The 22,188-nt window shown below is 38.8% G+C and overlaps 3 protein-coding genes across 3 annotated transcripts; 1 reads left to right on the forward strand and 2 right to left on the reverse strand.

The window, feature by feature from the left end:
- Window positions 1–2,382: 2,382 nt before the first annotated feature.
- Window positions 2,383–7,895, forward strand: LOC106083936 (protein Aatf). The gene is made up of 4 exons (XM_013247375.2): window positions 2,383–2,465; window positions 2,591–3,084; window positions 3,419–4,380; window positions 7,702–7,895. The coding sequence occupies exons 2-4, from the start codon at window positions 2,608–2,610 to the stop codon at window positions 7,802–7,804; spliced, it is 1,542 nt and encodes a 513-aa protein (XP_013102829.2). The 5' UTR covers window positions 2,383–2,465; window positions 2,591–2,607; the 3' UTR covers window positions 7,805–7,895.
- A 5,692-nt stretch (window positions 7,896–13,587) lies between these two features.
- LOC106086817 (uncharacterized) lies at window positions 13,588–15,482 on the reverse strand. The gene is made up of 2 exons (XM_013251657.2): window positions 15,435–15,482; window positions 13,588–14,025 (listed from the first exon to the last, which is right to left on the reverse strand). Exons 1-2 carry the CDS (start codon window positions 15,480–15,482, stop codon window positions 13,588–13,590), a joined length of 486 nt encoding a protein of 161 aa, XP_013107111.2.
- On the reverse strand, window positions 13,938–21,206 carry LOC106086730 (homer protein homolog 2). Its single transcript, XM_013251555.2, has 8 exons — window positions 21,080–21,206; window positions 20,228–20,516; window positions 20,103–20,163; window positions 19,647–20,016; window positions 19,504–19,582; window positions 19,155–19,430; window positions 18,940–19,083; window positions 13,938–14,025 (listed from the first exon to the last, which is right to left on the reverse strand). The coding sequence occupies exons 1-7, from the start codon at window positions 21,082–21,084 to the stop codon at window positions 18,976–18,978; spliced, it is 1,188 nt and encodes a 395-aa protein (XP_013107009.1). The 5' UTR covers window positions 21,085–21,206; the 3' UTR covers window positions 13,938–14,025; window positions 18,940–18,975.
- Between the last annotated feature and the right edge of the window lie 982 nt (window positions 21,207–22,188).

Below are 22,188 nucleotides of genomic sequence, written 5' to 3' on the forward strand. Positions count from 1 at the left end.
GGCTTTTCGTGTTATCTAGCTTATTAAACAAGAATTTGTGCACCCCTTCTGCTTCAATCAAGGTAGTGGAGTTTCTAGAACCCACCCACTAGTTGCGGAGCTGCGTATTACGCTTTAGGGAAATATTTGAATGATACTAAAAAAAAAAAAATTTTGCACAGATACCAAATATTGATGTTGGTCGTTGGGGATTGCTAAATGGACCATATTGGTTCAGATTTAGATGTAGCTCCCATATAAACCGATGTCCCGATTTGACTTCTTGAGCCCTGAAAGCCGCAATTTTCATCCGATTTGGCTTAAATTTGGGACGTGGTGTTCGGTTAGGACTTTCAACAACTGGGCCATGTACGGTTAAAATCGATCGAGAACCTGATTCTTGATCCCCTGAAAGCCACAAATTTCGTCCGATTGGCTAAAAAGTTTTTTTTTTCAAATACGGTCTAAATCAGTCTATAAACTAAAATAGCTCCAAATAGACCGGTTTGGTCTTCCGATTATCCTTGTTCGGTTCCTAGAAGCTTTAATTTTTGCTGGTTTGACAGAAGTTTCGTATCTACTAGATATTCGGAAGAACCAATTGGATGCAGCGACCCAGGAGACACCATTCCGTGCAGTATAGTCCCATCTCGCCTGCGCCTGGAGCTAGAGACTCCAACATGGAGCGCATGGAGATAGCAGTCAGGTCCGGTACTGCCGAGATAGAGCTATACAACGTGTACATACCGGCGGTTGGTAGTTGTGACCCAGTTAATGGCCAAGCTTACGAGCCCGACATAAGTTGGCTACTGTCTGGCCATAATCGTTTGGTTGTAGTAGACTTTAATAGCATCACGTTTCATGCTATCTCCCCTAGGTAACGACCGGATGGGCATAGCTTTGGCAGTGCAGATTAAAGCTCCACGTTTTGCACGGTGTCCCCACTAGGATTACGAGGAGCTCGCCAGACATTTCCATTACATCCCCTGATCTCCTGAATGGGGTCCAGGTTACGTCACTCAGCAGATCAGGTCGTCATTTCTTTGGAATCAAACCACCTCCCCATAACCACTTCATAACCTCTGAGCGCCGGACGTTTATCAACCAAAAAAGGGCCGATTGGGTCGATTTCAGAGAATATGCCTATCTCCGCAGTGAATCCGCCTTAAATATGCTATGCGGTCGAATACCCCAAGAGCGGCCCAATGTCCCGGAGCAGGCAGTGGTACCCGCAGACGAGCATGATGGGACTCATTGCACGGGCCCCACAACCAGCGAGCTGAATCTGGAAATTAACAGGGTAGTCCACGAACATAAGCGGAATTTGTGTCTGAAATACTTGGAGCAATGTAACTTAGGCACCGGTTTAGGCAAGCTTTGGTCTACTGTTAAGTCACTCTCGAACCCGGTAGACAGGATGACAGGACCTCAGTCATTTTTAGTAACGTGACCGTGACTGATCCGAAGAAATAAACCAGTTGGTTCAACCCTCAATTTATTATGCATCCCGAGAGTGGCAGGAAAAGGAGGATCGCCATTCGTCGTATCCCTGGTCTCCAAGCCGATTGATAGCCATTACAATTTACCGTGGGCGAAGTTACGAATGTCATTCGTGGCGTGGCGAATGTCATTCGTGGTGTCATCCAAGGCGTTCGGCCGCGACGGAATCTATGCACTGATGGTGAAGAATCTGGATTTACCTGGAGTTGAGTGCTCTACTACTGTCCTCAGCTTGTCTTTGAACACTCTTTTAATTCCCGATGTCTGGAAAATGGGCGAAGCTTGGAAAGTACCCGAGTATGGGGGAGTCGTACAGATCGATCTCCCTTCTATCACTAGTAGCAAAGACGTTTGGGGAATCCTTGGAGAATTTCCATTCGTCGAGCATCACCATGGATTTCGAAGACTGCATAGCACAACAACAGCTTTGCATGCCATCACCGCACACATTTGCAGTGGCTTCAATCAGCCCAGGCCATGTGATAGGATGGTCCTCGTGGCACTAGACCTATGGAAGGCATTCGACAGCCATGCCGAAATATTTGAGGACATCGCCGACACGTCCCTCCAGCCAGGCCTAAAACGCTGGATCGCGAATTATCTGTGTGGTCGCCAGTCATTTGTGGAATTAAGGGATAAGAAGTCGAAGCAATGTAGAGTGAAAAAGGGAGTTCCCCAAGACGGAGTGATATCTCCGACACTATTTAACCTCTACCTATCCTACATTCCACCCCCTCCAGACGTCAAAGTGATCGTATCATATGCAGACGATTGTACGATCATGGCATCAATAATGTCCAAATTCGATTATTCATTTTTAGCCACAAAAAGTCGACTTCGACCTTTTCACACAAAAAATTCTAGTCATCGATTAATAATTAATTAATCGATAATCGACTTTTGTTTTGGTTTTTTATATTTTACCTTGCACGTTGTTTTTCTTATTAATGGTCATTTTACAAATTCCTCTTATATTTTAACAAAAAGTAATAGATTTTATTCCATATTTGATGGTGTTACACTGACCAAAGATAATTTATTTAACTAATGTTTGTGTAAACCATTGACACAGTACGAATATTCCAACATACCTTCTGTCGTTCTTCCGTAGAAATATCTGCTCCAACCATGTTAAAGAAACCAAAAAATAAGCAAAAAACTGTTGCCGAAAAGGTAGCAGCTCTTCTAACGCATCGCAATGAAAGCGGCAGCGAAGACAGTGATTCTGAGAAGGAGGCAACCGCACCAAAAGTTGTTGAATTTGATGAAAATGAATATCAGATGCCTGAGGCCAGAACCACCGAGTTTCGTAAACGTAATGTTAAACTATTGTCTGAACAGAGTTCCAAGTATAAAGGAAAGATATCCTCAAGAAAGGAATTGGAAGAGGATGACGAACAGGAAGAAAGCGACGATGATGATGATGACGTCGACGGACTGGAATATGAAGAAAGCGATGAAAGTGAGGGTGATGGTGATGGTGACAATGAAATAGCAGAAGACTCTTCAGAGTCTGAAAATGAAAAGGCATTGAAAAGTTTTGGCAGCGCCCTAAGAAAGCAGCAAGTAAATAATAAGCAAGTTGGAGATTCTGATGAAAGTGAAGTAAGTGGATTTTAAGATAAATTAAATTTTAAAATTAATGTTGTTTTTACTTTTCGACCTTTGTAGGTGGATCTTAGTATATTGATTAAAAATCGAACTCGAGTTTTACATCAAACAACTTTAAGGCCTCGAGCTTGAGTTTTAATCAAATTTTATTTAGTCATTTTTAATTTATTATCAGAACTTCAGTTTGCATCGGAAATATGCCAACTGGGGCTCTGCAAAGCTCCATCATGCCATGAATATTTGAATTAGATGTTAATTTATTAACTAATCCATATAATAGTGAGCTCTTAACTTATGTTTATTTTTTATATATTTTTTTATTGATCAGGATCATTTCGACGAAGAGGATGCTGAAGAAGGTACCGAAAGTGAAGATGGTGGCGAGGATGATGATGATGATGTTGAAGATGATGACGACGAAGACGATGATGAATACGACAATGAGGAAGATGAAGACGACGCCAATGAAGAAAGTGAAGTCATTAGCAAAGTAAATCGTGATGCTGAAATACAAAAAGGTTTATGTGTTCAAAATCAATTACAACTTTGGGAACGACTTCTTGAAATGCGCATCAAGTCTCAGAAAATTCTCTCTCAGGCCAATCAGCTACCAGCAGCAGATGAAATAAAACAACTTGTCTCGTCAAATGATGAGCACAAAACCACTACCCAAGAAGCTGTTAAACAAACACAAAAGTTATTACAAAGCCTATTGCAACTACAGGACACTCTGTATTCTCAATACTCGGAATTGAATAAAAGTATAAAACCCTCCTTGAAAAGACCTTCGCCGTTTAAACAACAACATCCAAATAGTGAGGAGCCTCCCTTAAAACAAATTAATGGTTATTTACAAGATCGTTTTGATACATTTCGTTCATACCGCAATAGTGTGCTAATAAAATGGGATGACCGCACTAAATTACTACAACCAGGAGCTGGAGCCAAAAAGCGTACTCTGGAAGAATATGATATTATTGAAAAAATTGACAATACGCTTATGAATAAGGCAACGCTAATACAAAAGTCCCAGCAAATGAAAAACAGCCAAAGGCCTAAAACTGAGGAAGACACAGAAAACAAACTACAAACGGGTGAAGACGATTTAAATGTCAATGTATATGATGATAGTGATTTCTATCACCAACAATTGAGAGAGCTGATAGAATATAAGGCGAATACCTCAAATAATATGAGTGAAGTTACGAAACAATATTTGGAATTGCAAAAGCTGAGGCAGAAAATGAAAAAGAAAGTGGATACCAGGGCTAGTAAAGGTCGAAAGTTACGGTAAGTAAAAATATGAAGGAGCAACTTATTTAAATCCAACAGTGTAGAGCAGTGATAGGCTAACGAGCACATATGTACATCATTTTCAAACCCGTGGGTTTTTTGTGTACGTACCCAAACACCCTTATTCCCGTTGTCGAAGGCGAAAATAATCGACAGCAGTCGTACTCGAAGTCGAATTTCACATTTCGTTGTATTATGTAACTTATTAGCTTTCAACAACTTGATAATAGAAAAATATGGTGGTAAAAAAAGAAGATATAAAAGTAGGTTCCATACTTTGTCGACAAACAGGCGCGAAGTAATTTGCAATTAAATTTTTCGTTTTCTCCAAATTTGACAGTCGAATTCGACTTATGTGATACCAACAATGTAAACGAATTTACGTCTTCGACAACCATAATACCATTAGGAGACTAATGTACACAAGTATGCCCACCACTGGTGTTGGGATTCTTGGATCTAGCGCATTGAACTAATGTGGGTGAGTAAGCTTGTTCCGGTCCAAGGGACCGACCGCTGCGGGAACATGTTGGCCATTGTAGATTTAAAGGCGCCAATAACTCGCCTAGTCATATCGAGGATTATAGGCACTCAGTATTTGCGAAAGAGCCGGGACCGCCCGGCCTCTCACTGAGACTCTCCGCTCGATACCGCTGATTGTCTGCGACTGCCGTTCCAGCTACTCCGTATGAAGCATTCGACTATCCGCAACCTGTGGACTCACCCGGTAGCTCACAGCTAAGCTTCTCGTGACAGCCACGAGCACCACACAGATAGGACCTCAATGTTCCAGCCTGTGTTGGGTTCACTGCTATCCCATGCAGGGACTCATAACCGTTGTTGTTGTTGGTGTAGCAATGTGTTATATACTGAGGCGGCAGCCCTTGCCGATGAAGAACTCCATCGGGTCATTCCGGTACGTACAAGCGGCCACAGTGAAAAGGCTTTTACACTTCAAATTCTGAATTAATATAAAACTGAAATCGCATAAGTGGAAAAGTTTTTATTATGGGAAATTATCTGGAATTGGAAAAATTCGCATCATCAATAAAATTTCCAAAATCATATTTTGATATTTCTTTAAAGATTGTCTCTGACTTTTAAAGGGTTCTACTCTAATCATTGCACTTTATACCCTACACCACCACTCTGGTACAGGGTATTATAGATTTGTGCATTTGTTTGCAACGCTAAGAAGGAGAAGAGCTAAACCCATCGATAAGTATACGGATCGGCTTAGAATCACTTCCCGATTTGATTAAGCTATGCCCGTCTGTCTGTCTGTCCATGTATTCTTGTTATCAAGATACAGGTCGCATTTATTGTCCGATTTTCAGAAAATTTTGCATAAGACTCTTTTTAGGTCAAAGGATGAACTCTATTGATTTTGAAAAAAATCGGTTAAAATTTAGATATAGCTTCCATATATATCTCTCATCCAATGTGCCCTTTTAAAACTGTAGATGCCACAATATTGGTCCGATCCTTACAAAATGTGTGCAAAATTTCATTGAAATCGGTCCAGATTTAGATATAGCTCTCATATCTTTCATCCGATATACCCTTTTAAAGCTGTAGGTGCCACAATTTTGGTCCGATCTTTACCAGATTAGATATGACGTCTTAACACGTGTGCACAATTTCATCTAAATCGGATCAGTTTTATTTATAGCTCCCATATATATCTTTCAACCGATATGGCCTTTTAAGCTTGTAGAAGCCACAACTTTTGTCCTATCTTTACAAAATTAAGCAAGATGTGTTTTATTGGACTTGCTAATGTGTGTACAAAATTTAGTCAAAATCAGACCAGATTTATATATAACTCCCACATTTCTTTCATCCGATATAGTCTTTTAATGCTGTAGAAGACACAATTTTGGTCCGATCTTTACCAAATTTGGCACGAATTGCTTTTTTGTTGTTGTTATTGTTATAGCAGTGTGTTGTACACTGAGGCGGCAGCCCTTGTCGATGAAGGACTTCATCGCGTCAATCCGGTATGTACAACCGGCTGCCATGGGATTGCCTTTTTTAATATCCCAGTATGTGTGCAAAATTTCATCAGAATAGGATCAGATTTATATATAGCTCCCATATATACCTTTCATCCGATATGCCCTTTTAAAGCTATAGTAGCCACAATTTTGGTCCCATCCTTACAAAACTTTGCAGGAGATGTTTTATTTGACGTCGCACTACATGCAAACAATTTCATCAAAATTCATCTTTTATGCGCTTCGACTTTTAAAGCTGTAGTAGCTACAATTTTGGTCCAATCTCTACAAAATTTTTCATGAAACGTTTTAATTGACATCCCAATACGTGTCCAAAATTTCATCAAAATCGAATCAGATTCAGATAAAACTCCCATATATAACTTTTATGCGTTTCGACTTTTAAGGCTGTAGAAGCCAGATCTTTCGTACCATCGTAAGAAAATCGTAAAAGGTTCTATTCGATATTTCAATAGGTATGCAAAATTAAAGTCTGACTAGATTTGGATATAAGTGCTATATATTAAAAATATTACGTAGACTCGGTGGCGTAGGGTAATATATAGTCGGCTCCGCCCGACTTTTGCCTTTCTCTACTGGTTTTTAACTCAATTTATTTGGAACATTCTAGTATGTTGTCGTAAAAATTATCTTTCAGTTATGCTTATATCGCTTAATTGAAAATTAATTTCACTTATCCGAACTACGCCTAACTGAAAATAACGGATAAGTGAAAAAAAATAATGAACTTTCAGCGTTTCACTTACCCGGTTCCGACTGTATTTGATATTTTCATTTTTATGCATCTGTAAACAGATTCGTACGTTAAATTACCGTACGATATATTATTTATATTTTAAACCTTTAGTCATGATTTCCTCGTGAGCGTCTCGTGATTCGTGAGTGTCTCGTGAGTGCCTCGTGATTTTCTCGTGAGTCGTGATTAGTGTCGTGAGCTCGATTTAACTCGCTCACGTATGCAGAATTTCAATTCAATCACGGTCAAGCACGATTACTTGATTAGATTTGGATCTCACTCACGAATCACGTGACTATCGCGTGACACGATAACTCACGTGCACACCTCTACTCTCAACAACATGATTATTTTGATTACTTTGGTTGTTATTTTAACTGCAGACATGAGTAGGCAAAGCAGTCCTTGGTTAGGAATGCTTCCGATTCGATCCCGGTGCCATTAATCTTTTTTAATCAGCCCATTTAAAGAGTGCTCAAGACTACAGAGTGATTAGAATACTTACATACATAGGCCATTCCGCTAATTTATACCTTTACTTCCATGTTTCTTCCTTCTTTACAGTTATGTGGTACACAATAAACTTATCAACTTTATGGCTCCCCATGATAATTCTTCCTGGACCAATGATTCAAAAGATGAATTATGTAAATCCCTATTTGTGTAAATAGAAAATAAATAAAACAAAAAGCCCCCGTGAAAAACACATCCAAAGTCCAAATAAAGTGCATTTTTATTAATATTTTTAATAATAATAATTCGTTTTAATTTATTATTAAATAAATAGTCATAAATAAATAAGTTGTATACTATAAATTTACGCCATCGCCATCGAAATTATCGATCAACGACATATCATTCATTCGCTTCATCTTAATATCTCTTATTTTTGAAAATAGTACAACTTCAAACTGACTGCCCCGAATGTGGGTCGGTAGCCAGTTACACAAATTTAAACAGTACAGTAAACTTAAGTTCTCAATACGTTCACATTTAGATGTGGCTAGGCTATGTGCCCATGGTTTATGTAGATTTTTTATTTTCCTTTGTTTTCTTTTAGACTTTGAGATTGGAATTTATTTGCAAGAATTATAATAACATACTATTTTAGCAACAACAATGTCAAATGAAAGATTTTGTATGTTTTTTTTGGGGGAGAATATGAAAGTTCATCTGCAGAATCGTACAATCACTGGGTGAAAAATTGTCAACATAGACATAAAAAAATTGTAGACTAGGAATTCTTTAACAAAAAACTAAAATAGCTTCCAATATTCAAATATATAAAAATATAATTCAAAAAATTTTATTTAAACTTTCTATTTTTTAAATAAAATGAAAGTATTTTGGATATATTGCGACTCTGAGTGAATTTTTCTTTTTTTTTTATTATAAATAAAATTTATTTCTGGACAAAAAAAAAGAAATTCCAACTATGTAGAAATTCATTTCATTAATTATTGTGGTGTATTTATTTTTTCATTTTGTTTTGTTCGTTATTAGCTTGGTTTGTTCATTATCCGAATTTAGTTTATAAATAAAAACTTAACAGTTTTCTCATTTTTTTTCTTTTTGTTATATAATTATCATAATTTTCGTCATTTTAAGTAATTATTTTTATTTATTTTTGTTGTATATGTTTATGTTATTATAGTTATTTGACGATGATAATTCATACAGTTCGTTCCAAATGATGATAATGATGGTTGATTACAGAAGATCTTCAATTACTTATATATTTATGAGTGTGTGTGTGTGTGTGTGTGTGTATGGTTGTGAATGGGGTTGTGGTTGTTATATTTTATAAATTATTTCAATGTATAAATGTTAATTTTAGTTGCTATTATAATTAATATAATATTACTTTTTATATTCGTCGTCGTCTTCGTGAAGATTATTCCAATAGGTTCGGTTTTTTTGCGATTCTCACTCTCTTCTCTCAGTTGAGTGAGTTACATTATACGAGTGGCGAGCCATGAAATAGAGTTACCAATACTTCATACCTTATACGGAGTGTTGACAACATTTGGATTTTTATAATGACATAAAATCCCGTTAGTTTGCGCGCTTTGATATAGGTTAGTGTTAATACAGGGATGTTTGTGAAAACAGATAGGCAATGACGAATCAAACAAAAGAGAAAAAGTTGAGGCAAAGAATTTATTAAAAGAAAGTTAACATATTTTCCTATTATTTTGAAACTAACTGAGCAAATAGTATTAATGAACTTTCTAAAGGGCTGAGCAAAGGACCAGCGCATACGTAGGGGATTGACCCAATAGAGTCCTTAAACGGCAAGGGCTGCCGCCTAAGTTTACAACAACAAAATCTCCATTGTTTAAACACAGGGATGGTTGTGTAAAACAAGTGTGAAATAAAATATAAAATATAAATAAATATAAAATCGTCCTGTGAAATTTCAGCCAAATCGGATAAGAATTGTGCCCTCTAGTGGCTCAAGAAGTCAAGACCTGAATTTGAACCATACTTAGCACAGTTGTTGGAAGTCATTACTCAACACGTAGAGCAAAATTTCAGCCAAATCGGATAGGAATTGCGCCCTCTAGACGCCCAAGAATTCAAAACCTCAAATAGGTTTATATGATGTCAACCGTACTCAACACAGTTGTTGCAAGCTATAATAAAACTCCTCATGCAAAATTTCAGCCAAATCGGATAAGAATTGTGACCTCTAGTGGCTCAAGAAGTCAAGATACAAGATCGGTTTATATGACAGTTATATCAAAACATGGACCGATATGGCCCATTTTCAATCCCAACCGACCTACACTAATAAGAAGTATTTGTGCAAAATTTCAAGCGGCTATCCTTACTCCTTCGAAAGTTAGCGTGCTTTCGGCAGACAGACGAACGGACGGACATGGCTGGTCGGCTTAAAATGACATGACGATCAAGAATATATATACTTTATGGGGTCTCAGAGGAATATTTCGAGGAGTATAAAACAGAATGACGAAATAAGTATACCCCATCCTATGGGGGAGGGTATAAAAATTAAATAAAATCAAAGAAAAGAAAAAATCGATGTACCGTTTTAGGCAAAAGCTGTAATCAACACGTACACACAAAGAGTACGATCATGATGTGCCATGTAAACCCTGCTTTAAGAATTCAGAAAAAAAAAATGAATGTACCGTTTTTGGCAAAACCTGTACTCAACAAGTATACACGATGAGTACGATCATGATGTGCCGTCTAAAAGGGCCATAAGGAAAGTTCGAATATGTTCAACAAGGCACATAAAATTTTGAGCTTTAGCAGTAGAGATATGCACGTGAGTGATTTTTTCTTTCACGCCGGCTCACGAGAAAGAAATTTTGTTCGCACACGCATGCCTTTTTTTGTGTGAACTCACGTTCATGTACGCTCACGAGACAAACATTTTACTCACGTACAAACCCACGACCATATCACAACTCAGGAGAAAATTATAATTGAAGGGAAATTAATTCAATCTACGTCACGCACGATCATTCGCTAGGATTTCGATTACACATACGAAACGCGTGCTTTCGCGTACTTTCACACCACTAATTAGCAGCAGAAGAAGAAATATCGATCTGTATGATTACTAGAGTTCGGATTTTTATACCCTATACCACCACTGTGGTACAGGGTATTATAAATTTGTGCATTTGTTTACAACGCTAAGAAGGAGAATAGCTAGACCCATTAATAAGTAAACCGATCGACTCAGAATCACTTTCTGATTTAGCCATGTCTATCACAAAATTTGGCACAGATTGTTTTGTTGTTGATCTTTATATATCTACAAGATTTCATCAAAATCAATTTAAATTTGAATATAGCTCCCATATATATGTATCGCCCGATTTGCACTTAAATGGCCGTAGTAACTACAATTTTCAATTTCCGATCTGCTCCAAATTTGGCACGGACTGTTTTATTACTGATCCTAAGATGTGTGCAAGATGTCATCAAAATCGGTTCAGGTTTGGATATAGCTCCCATATATATGTATCGCCCTATTTGCACTTAAATGGCAGTAGTAGCAACAATTTTCAACCGATCTGCACAAATTTTGGCACAGATTGTTTTGGTACTCATTTTAATAGTTCTGCAAAATTTCATGAAAACCGGTTCAGATTTAGATATAGCTCCCATATATATATATATCGCCCGATTTGCACTTAAACGGCCGTAGTAGCTACAATTTCAATCGATCTGCACAAAATTTGGCACAGATTGTTTTTTTGTTGTTGATCTTCATATATCTACAAGATTTCATCAAAATCAGTTCAGATTTAGTTATAGCTCCCATATATATGTTTCGCCCGATTTGCACTTAATTGGCCTTAGTAACTCCAATTTTCAACCGATCTGCACAAATTTTGCCAGATTGTTTTGTGGCTGATCTTTATATATCTATAGGATTTCATCAAAACCAATTCAGATTTAGATATAGCTCCCATACATGTGTATCGCCCGATTTATACTTAAATGACCGTAGTTACTCCAATTTTCAACCGATCTGTACCAAATTTGGCACGGATTGTTTTGCTATTTCAATTAAATCGGTTCAGATTTGGATATAGCTCCCATGGATATGTATCGCCCGATTTACACATATAGGCTGTAATAAACACAATTTGTAACCGATCTACACAAAATTTGGCACGGATTGTTTTGTTGCTGATCTTAACATATCTGCGAGATTTCATCAAAATCAGCTAAAATTTTAATGTAGCAACTATACATATTTATCGCCGAATTTGCACTTATATGACATGCCGATTAGAAGTTCCGTATGTTTCAGTAGAAAAAAAAACATTTTATTGCACAACACCATCCATGACATTTGCCAAATAAAAGTTGGCGAAATTAAGATTTTACATAAAAATCCGGACTCTAATACTCATTTTTTGGGAGCTGGCTTTAGTAGCAGCCAAACTTGCTTTTTAGAACTTGTGTTAAAAACACCTCGAAACTTGGTGTCAAAGATTTTAGAATGAGCGCAGAAGATCGAGGCGCTTGGAACGCTATTCTACGTTCGGCTAGTGGAACAAATATTCTGTCGTAGCCAATTAAAGTAAGTAAAGTTGGAAATTAAAAATATGTTTTAAAAATAGTTTAAATATATTTTAGAATATTTTATTGGGTTGCCCAAAAAGTAATTGCGGATTTTTTAAAAGAAAGTAAATGCATTTTTAATAAAACTTAGAATGAACGTTAATCAAATATACTTTTTTTACACATTTTTTTCTAAAGCAAGCTAAAAGTAACAGCTGATAACTGACAGAAGAAAGAATGCAATTACAGAGTCACAAGCTGTGAAAAAATTTGTCAACGCCGACTATATGAAAAATCCGCAATTACTTTTTGGGCAACCCAATACTTTAAAATTAAAAGAATAAATAGAAGTAATTTTTAAATATATATTTTATATATTTTATGGTCTTGCAAATCTTCCATACTTATAACTCTATTTCATTGAAACTCCACTCGGTAGGCCGCATATTTATCGCGTATTTTTTTCCGCTTGAGTATTTAAAATTTCTAGGGGGGATTTTTTCTTTTGTTTTGAAGATTTCGAGAGATGATTATGAAATTAAATTTTTTTTTTGTTCTTTTGGTATAAATTTGACTTAAAATATGACTGACTTTAAAGAAAAACTATGATGGCCGCCAAAAAACATTGAAAAACTTTTTGTTTTGTATTTTTCTTGGTAATTACGGCGCTTTGCTTATCATAATATTTGTCAATAAATAAACTCAAAAATTCTATATATTCCAATATAATTTTTGAGTTAATTGAGTTATGTTTTGTTTTGATTAGTATTTGCTAAATTTTTATACTATAAGATTCGATCGATCAATTTGTTTTTTGTTTTCTTGTTACCTTAATACACAATAACGTATATATTAGCACTTGAATGTGCAATGCTTTTTTTTTTCTTAAATAAAAAAAAGTACAAACAATTAAATATTGTTAGAACACAAACAAAATACGCATAAGATTCGTTGGATATTTTTGTTGGGAGTTGGGGGAGAAATGAAAAACAAAAAAAAACAACAATTTTAAAAAAAATACTGTGATGTCAGAGCATGTGTTGTTCGATCTCGAGATTCTAAATACTTTTGGTTGCTTAAAAACAAAATACAAACATACATATATATTGCACAAAATACAAATCGTTTAGGTAGGTCGTTCTTTCCAAATACTGGCACTGGAAGCCTACACAGTTATTAAATTAAAAAATTAAAAACAAACAAAAAAATAGACACCAACTTTCAGCCAAAAGAGTTGTCGTTTCAGTTCAAAAAAGCAGCAGCAGATTTTGTATGGCCCTGTGCCGTCATGCATTGTTCAAACAAATCACCAATTGTTATGCAGCCGCTTACTTACCGCTATACAAAAGCAATAAATTTAGATAAATTCTTCATAGATCCTGGGATCGTTGTTCTAGCCTAATTATTAATGGAATTTTTGAGTAGCAAAGGTAAACCGGTTTTGGTTTTCGATTTTGAAACCAATATGGTAGCAGTTTTTCCCGAGCCCGTTGCTACCACACCACCACCACCGCCGCCGCCGCCAGATGAGACAACATATGTAGCCGGTTGCGATAAGTTGATGGTGGCGGCAATGGATCTTTGCTGCTGCTGTAGGTCTTGCAAAAGATGCGTATGCTTGTCTAAAGCTTTTTGTAAATTTGATACTTTATCACTGGTTGCAGTATTTTGAAGACTTTGATAGATTTTCATGGGTTCTGGACATGTTTCATATAAGGATTGTAACTGGGATTGTATGGATGTGATATTCGATAGTGTACTTTCCGAATCTGCCATGGGTAGGCCAGATGAGGGTTTTAAATAATTACGTATTGAAGCAGCATTTTCCTCAGAAATCTACAATGAAATCAATTAAACCAATAAATAAAATAGTAAAATTCTAACAAGTAAAAACGTTAAATAGCCACCACCATGGACATATTAATCATCTTATTTTATTATAACTCCATATCCATAGTTATATTGAAATAGTGTCCGGTCTGTATCATATTTGATTCAGTTCCCGCAAACTCTTACAAGTCACAGTTTCAGTAAAATCAGGCAATAAATCCGCTTTTTATGGGATTAAGCCCCTAAATACGAAGATCAGTCTATATGAAAGCTATATCTAAATAAAGTCTGATCTGAATCATTTTCTGTTCGGATGAGGGGAGTCTTTAAACAACTCACCTTTTGAAATTTCAACGAAATCGGGTAATAAATGCAGATTTTATGGGTCTCAGAACCTAAATCGGGAGAACGGTCTATACGGCAGCTGTATCTAACTATAGTCCGATTTGAACCATCTTTAAGTGGGATTTCGGGAGGTTTAAAACCACTAACCATTTCAAATTTCAGCGAAATCGTATAAAAAAATGCAGCTTTTATGGGCTTCAGACAGGCCTCGCTGGTGGGACGTTTTGGTGATGTCCTCAAACAGTTTGGCATGGCTGACCGTGTCGAATGCCTTCGATTGGTCCAGTTCCGCGAGGACCGCCCTATCACATGGCCTGGGCTGATTGAAGCCACGGCAAATGTGTGCGGTGATGGCATGCAAAGCAGTTGTTGTGCTATGCAGTCTTCGAAGTCCATGTTGATGCTCGGCAAATGGAAATTCAACTATGAGGCTCGAGAGGAATAATGCCTCAAGACTGTTTGCTACTGGTGAAAGAAGGAAGATCGGTCTGTACGACTCCCCCAAACTCGGTTCCTTACCAGGCTTCAGTAGCGGGATCACTCTGCCCATTGTCCAGACATCGGGAAAGAGTGTTCAAAGACTGTTTGAGGACAGTAGTAGGGTACTCAACTCCAGGTATATCTAGATTCTTCAACATTAATGTAGAGATTCCGTCAGGGCCCAACGCCTTAGATGATTTAGCGCCATAGATGACATTCGTTACTTCGCCCACGGTAAATTGTGATGGCTGTCCATCGGCTCGAACACCATGGATACGGCGAATGGCTCTCCCCCTTTCCCTGTCACTCTCGGGATGCACAATAAACTGACGGTTGAACAACCTGGCGCATCTCTTCGGATCAGTAACGGTTACTTCGCCAAAAGTGACTGAGGTCCTGTCATCCCGTCTACCGGGGTTCGAGAGTGACTTAACAGTCGACTTATGTTCGTTGACTACCCTGTTTATTTCCAGGTTCAGCTCGCTGATTCTGGGGTTAGTGTGGTCCATACGACGAATCCCATTACGCTCGTCTACGGGTACCACTGACTGTGCCGGGAAATTGTGCCCCACATGGGGTATTCGACCGACTGGTATAAAGCGAGCGGCTGCTGCGTAAATGATGTCTTGGAATTTCATCTCGGCAACTACCACATCCGAGAGGGGGTGGCAGTTCACTGAAGCGGCGATTGGTATACTCTCTGAAGCCAGCCCAATCGGTCTTCTTCTGATTGATAAACGTCCGGCGCTCAGAGGTTATGAAGACGGGTGGTCGTTCGATGGTGAGAATTATGGGGAGGTGATCTGACCCCAAAGAGTTGACGGCTTGCCAGGATACGTCACTCAGGAAATCAGGGGATGCAATGGAAATGTCTGGCGAGATGCTGCACCACCTCGTAATCCTAGGGGGGCCATCCTCATGCACCGTGCAAAACGTGGAGCCTTCAATCGGCTCTGCCAAAGCTATACCACGCTTGTCGTTACCTAGGGGAGAATGCCATGAAGTGTGATGCGCATTTAAGTCCCCTAGAACCAGATGATTATGGCCAGATAGTAACCCACTCATGTCGGGGTTGTAAGCTTGGCCATTAATTGGGACACAGCTACCAACCGGCGGTATGTACACGCTGTATAGCTCTATCTCGACAGTGCCGGCCCTGACTGCATTCCCCATGCACTCCATGTAGGGGTCACTAGCGCCAGGCGCAGGTTAGATGGGTCTATATTGCACGGAGTGGTGTATCACGAAGGCTAATCCCCCACCTCCATTCCTTGAGCGATCCTTACGTATCACACATTGTATTCGTGACAACTGTACAAGCTGCAGGTGATGGTCAGCTTTGTCTCTTGGATCGCCAATACATTCTTCCGCAATCTCATCGATCTTGCCACGCGGACCGTTGCAGTTTAGTTGCAAGAATGATACACTTCCCGGCACTGGCCTTGCAATATTGTTGCCGTTACGTATATTGCCGCACGGGAGAGGTCGAGGGGTCACATAGTCCGACGACGAGGACGTAGAAGGCGACGACGACGACGCTTGTGATCCACTGCTGGCTATGTTCGCACAGCACCTTGCAACATATCCAGTATGACTATATTCCCGTAGTGAAGTGAGGCCAGAGCAAGATCGGAAATGTACCCACTCCATGCACCGGTTACACCTCATCGACATCGACTGATGATGGAGGCGGTTCTGGCAAACCAAACAGAACCAGGGTCCGGGGTTCTTTTCAATCCCGGCACGTACCAAAATCGTGTGGAGAACGCTCCGGGATGTGCCTCTCCCATGACGAAAAAAACGAACACGTACACTGAGGCGGCAGCCCTTGCCGATGAAGAGTTCCATTGGGTCGATCCGATGCGTACCGGCTTGGATTGCAGGGATATCAGGTTATAGACCAATTCGGACCATATTTACCACGGATATTGAAAGTCATAACAGAACACTACGTACAAAAATTTCAGCCATATCGGATAACAATTGCGGCTTCAAGGTCTCAAATCGGAAGATCGGTTTATATGGGAGCTGGGGATCAGGTTATAGACCGATTCAGATCGTACTTATCACGATTGTGGAAAATCACAGCAGAGTACTACGTGCAAAATTCAGATAACAATTGCGGCTTCTAGAGGCTCCAGATGTCAAATTCGGATATTATTTTATAGGGAAGCTATATTAGGTTACAGACCGATTTGGACATTATCGGATAAGTCGAATAAGAATTGCGTCTTCTAGTGGCTCAAGATGTCGAATCGCAAGATTGGTTTATAAGGGAGCTATGTCAGGTTTTAGACCAATTAGGACCATATTTACCACGGAAGTCTCGAATTTAGACCGTACTTGGTGCGTTTGCGTCCTTCTAGGTTGTAACAGATCAATGCAACAATAACAATATCGGCTTTACGGGGGCTCAACAAGTCAAGTCGAACGACCACTTTATAAGAGAGCTATATCCAAATCTAAACCAATATGACCCTTTTAAAGACCCCAGCGAGGTACATGCATAAAAAGTATGTCTGCAAAATTTCGAGTAGTTAGATTTAAGCTGTACAATGCTTTTTTGAATTTTACGGACGGACATGGCTAGATGGACTTAAAATATCACAAAATAACGAAGTTAGTATAAGGGTTGCCTTTTATATTTCGGGATTGGACAACCCTTGTGTTGTAATCTGCCAACTGACAGCTCTATCGTTAAGCTGGACATTTTTGAGGTTACACGTACTCAAAACCTTTTGACATATGAGGGCTATTTGTGTTGTTTTCATCTCGCCCAAAAAATGGAATTAAATCGTGAACATTTTCGTGCGATTATTTTTTACAACATTCCTCGTGGATTAACTCAATAACAATGCATCGATGAACTTAGTTCAATTTTTGGCGATGGAGCTCCATCAAGGACCAGTGTTTATCGATGGTATCGTGAATTCAACCTAACTCGTAGTTCACTCCAAGATGAATTTCGTAAAGGTCGTCCAAAATCAGTTGTTGTTCCATAAACCCTTGTTGCTGTGCACCAGCTGATATTGCAAGATCGTCATGTGCCCTATCGTGAAATTGGGTCAGCCTTAGGCATTGGTGGGTCCTACACAATTTGTCAACCGCTCAAAAAATGCTCCTGTGGTTTGGTCGAAAGAAATGCTCCAAAAATACGATAGCTGTGCTTCGAAACACGTCTATAATATCGTGACAGGTGATGAATGGTGGAATTACGCGTATGAGCCCAAAAGTAAACAGCAATCGCCAGCAATCGATTCTGAGTGGTACACAACCATTTGTTTGCCAGTTGTCTTCCAAGAAATTAGAAAACCCAACCGCCAAAGACGGATCACTCTTCACCACAACAATGCGAGCACCTGTTTAACTGCCCAGTTAGACCCACTCGACTCAGACCCAGATCCCTGTGGACGCACTCCATCTTAGTCGCAGAGTTCCTGGGTCTTGACGCTTAACAGAACCAGAACAGACGAAAGATAGAACACAACAAACTGCTACAACAACAACAAAAATGCGAACTCTGACACACGGCAAAAACAACTGCATTTTGAGCACTCAAAACAGTAGTCCTGACTGGCCACCGAATGACTTCTTTTTTCTCGTACGCAAAAAATTAAATAAGAGGTTTTTCGACACCTGAAGAAGCAGTTGATGGCAAGAGTACTTGGACAATTGGTCCAAACGCATGCAAAAGTGTATAGATCTTGGGAGTTTCGATGATTAATATTTGTTTTTGTTCTCTAATCCCGAAATATAAAATGCAACTCTCTCATATCATCATATGGATTAGAAAAAACTAATTTCTTTAGCCACTTTTCTAATGGATCTTTTGGTATAATGATATAAGGGGTCGATTATGGATGGCCACTCAACTACAGTTGCGTTGCCAGAAGATAATAAAAACTAATATAAGATTGAAAATTTTTGTCAGTTTCATTTGATATCAGTGTTTTGAACGTTCAACTACTAAAATTGTAAAAAAGTATGCAACTGCAATGCAGAAATGGAAATTTCTATAAAAATTTTCCCATTGGCAACTTAACTGAAGTTCGGTTGCCATCTATAAAGCCACTTCTGCCAATAGTACACACCTACCTTCTTGTAATAGCTGATTGTTGTGGAATCTGTATCTCAAGTGCTTTTTGGTGGATGTATTACATTTTCCATATCTTTTTGTACCGCAAATAATTCTGATAAATGTTTAGCAAATAAAATGTTCAGCTCACTCATCTTGGACATCTGTAAAAATGCATGAAGCATTAGTATTTCATCTTACATATCGTAAAAGTAAAAAAAGCCCTACTACTTACCGTTTGGTCATTACACTTTTCTCTCAAGTTCATGTTGGCGGTAGTCAATTCGAGTTCCTGATTTCTAAGCTCGTTTTGCAACGATTCATTGCGTGCTTTCAGAACGGCCAGTTCACGTCTCAACTCTTCGACCAACTCACTGCTGGCCCCGCCCACCACAGAATTGGGGACTGGTGCTCCGGCCCGCATCAATTCAATTTCACGCTTTAATCGTATATTTTCTTCTTTGTAAGTGTGCAGCTGACGCTTCCATTCATCAACATTGGCAGTGGATTCCTAATGTCAATAAAATGTAAGACAAATGTCATGTGAAGCCAGAGAAAGAGCAAAAAAAAACTATCAGCCATACCTGTAGCGCACTGGTTAGTCGTAAATTGTTGTTTTTCAGAGTGGCCAGTTCGATTTCCCATTTTTTGGCATTAGCACAGCTGGAAAAATAATTTAAAACACACATGAAACACAAAGTTTTTTTTTTAGTTTTCCGTTAGTCACCTTTGAGCTAAGGCCATTTTCAGGCGTTCATTTTCATATTTTAATTGTTGTTCACTGGTTGCAGCACCCCCACCGCCGGTATGCATGCCAACAACACTACCCCCACCGCCACCACCTGCACTCACATTTACCATGGGAGCGGGAGAGGGGGCGGATGTCACATGTTCTGACTTCGTGTCGCCAGTAGTTGACAATAGTTTGTGTGATGGACTGTCTGGATTTGCATTTTGAGTATTCGTATTTGACATGTTTGGAGGCTCCACCGAATGGGGATCCACCATAGCGGCATTGTCATTTTGTTGCATTGCTGCTGTTCGTGAGCTTATAGGCGATGTATTGGCTGAGGTGGTCGGAGTCACAGCGGTAGACCCTGAAGATAGACAAAACAACAACAACAAAAACAGAAAAATAATCCAACGTACCAAAACAGAAGAGACTTGAAGAAAGTATATTTACCATTAGCCGATTTTAAGGCATTTTTTGTGGCTTCTTTAACCTCCTGGAATTTTTCCACAAACTGCAAAATTGTTAGAAACATTTAAGTATGATGGGCAATCTTTTTATCAGTATTTAATAGTTACCTTCGTCAGTTCTGCTTCCGAAGCAAACCCCAAGCCATATACCGTATTGGCTCTCACATCACTCCATTGGCCAAATTTCTGGGACGTCTGTGTAAATGTCATATTTGGAGTAATGGTGGAATTGATTACCGCCTTGGGGCCCTCCACGCTGATAATGCGGTAGAGATTGCGCGAAGAATCATAGAAAAAGCTAACATTAACCGCCTTCATACTGGCAGTTATCCAAGTACGCTTGGTCTTCGGATCAATATGGAAGACATGCGCCTGACAGGTGAATATTGGTTGTTCGCTGCAGGTGAAGAAACATTGAAAGCGTACAAATAATTAAAAGATTATTTTAAAGAAAATAACTACGTCTACATCGTTCAAAACGCACTAGGCCACCACACACGGAGGCACACTCGCCCAAACACGCACACACACACACACATACGCCCAAACACCTAGGTATGCAGCAGCATTAAGGGCAGTCGTTAAAATTGCTAGTGTTATTTACATATTCATGCACCCTTAGGGACACTTAAAATCTCTTGCAACATGAATAGGCTCTCGAAGAAAATCTAATTAACGCCAACAAAAACAACACGTTTACTGTTGTGCCTATGCTGCGGTTAACCCTAGAATTAAGAATTCATGTTCCTATTTATATTTTAAGTTCAGGGCGCTGCTATACTGCTATATTTGTAAATTTGCTAGGTAGTCGTTGTTCATGACTTCAATTATACTCCCGTTCGATTTTTTTTTCTTCTGGTGTTCATCCATCACAAATCATTACTACAGTGTGTTTTGGTTGCTTTTTTTAGTAATACGATGGAATGTGGTACGTAATGTAATCTCCACGCCTTAACTTACCCCATTTTCTGTAGGTTTTTATTATTAAATTGTTACAATTATTTTTTCTGCCTTTTTATGTGTATAAAGTTGAAGACGATATCCCGATACTTCAACCTGCGTGAAGTTAACGACGTCGCTAACTTTCGATAACAAACTATTTTCTCAATTCACAGGGGGACACAATGTAACAAAAAATCAAAAAGTACGGAACTTATCAACCATTTTATAGTATCTGATTGAAGTTACAGATGTCGGTAACTTTCGATAGCTGAACATACAGGGTGACACAAAACAGTAAAACTATATACTCCAAACGTTCGATTTTTCGAACACTATTTTTCCATTTTTTCAGCTAGTTTTTTTTTTCAATAATGGAGAACATTATAATCAGTTTGCAGTTGGCCATTTTTAGGGAATCAAGGAATTTTATTTAAAAAAAATTTGCTTGGCCGTTAATGGGCTAATAAAGGGTTTCTCTCCAAAACCCATGTCCAAACTGAAACGTAAGTAGGCGACATGGGAGTGAGATGGGACAAAATAGGACATTTTGAGGCTGTTGATGAAAACGTATTTTCCATAGGATACGACGCGACTTAGGGAGGCAACGGAATCTTGATACCTATAATGTGTTTGATCGAAGGTTTAACATTACAGAATTTATGGTAAATAAAGCTTTGGGGGCTTAAACCATTCAAGTCAACTGGGACCTGATATAATATTTCCAACGTCACTACAGTACGTGGCCGACTATATGTCGCCCCATCTGGCCACTATTCCCTTGGACATGCGTATACTCCGAAAGCCTGACAGGACGCAGCCACAAACCACAAATCATATGGTGCAATTCGCCATCTTGTCATCAAGCTGATCGACGTTTTACCAACGCGCCTAAAGAAATATGTGTGCGTGTGTATATACGTGTGTGTACACGTATATCTCAGAGAATGTGCGAAAAGAGAATGCAAACCAAAATCTGTTATCTTAATACCGTTAAACCTGGGAGGCTGTTCGCGTGAGACCACCTTTATAAATCCGCTTTGGATCTGTATATAGGATGGAAACTCTAAGATTGCAGAGCAATGCTGTTTCCGGTAATAAATAAATTGATTGTGATTTTGTATTGAACA

Source organism: Stomoxys calcitrans, chromosome 3 (genome assembly GCF_963082655.1).
Source record: "Stomoxys calcitrans chromosome 3, idStoCalc2.1, whole genome shotgun sequence".
Classification (NCBI taxonomy): domain Eukaryota; kingdom Metazoa; phylum Arthropoda; class Insecta; order Diptera; family Muscidae; genus Stomoxys; species Stomoxys calcitrans.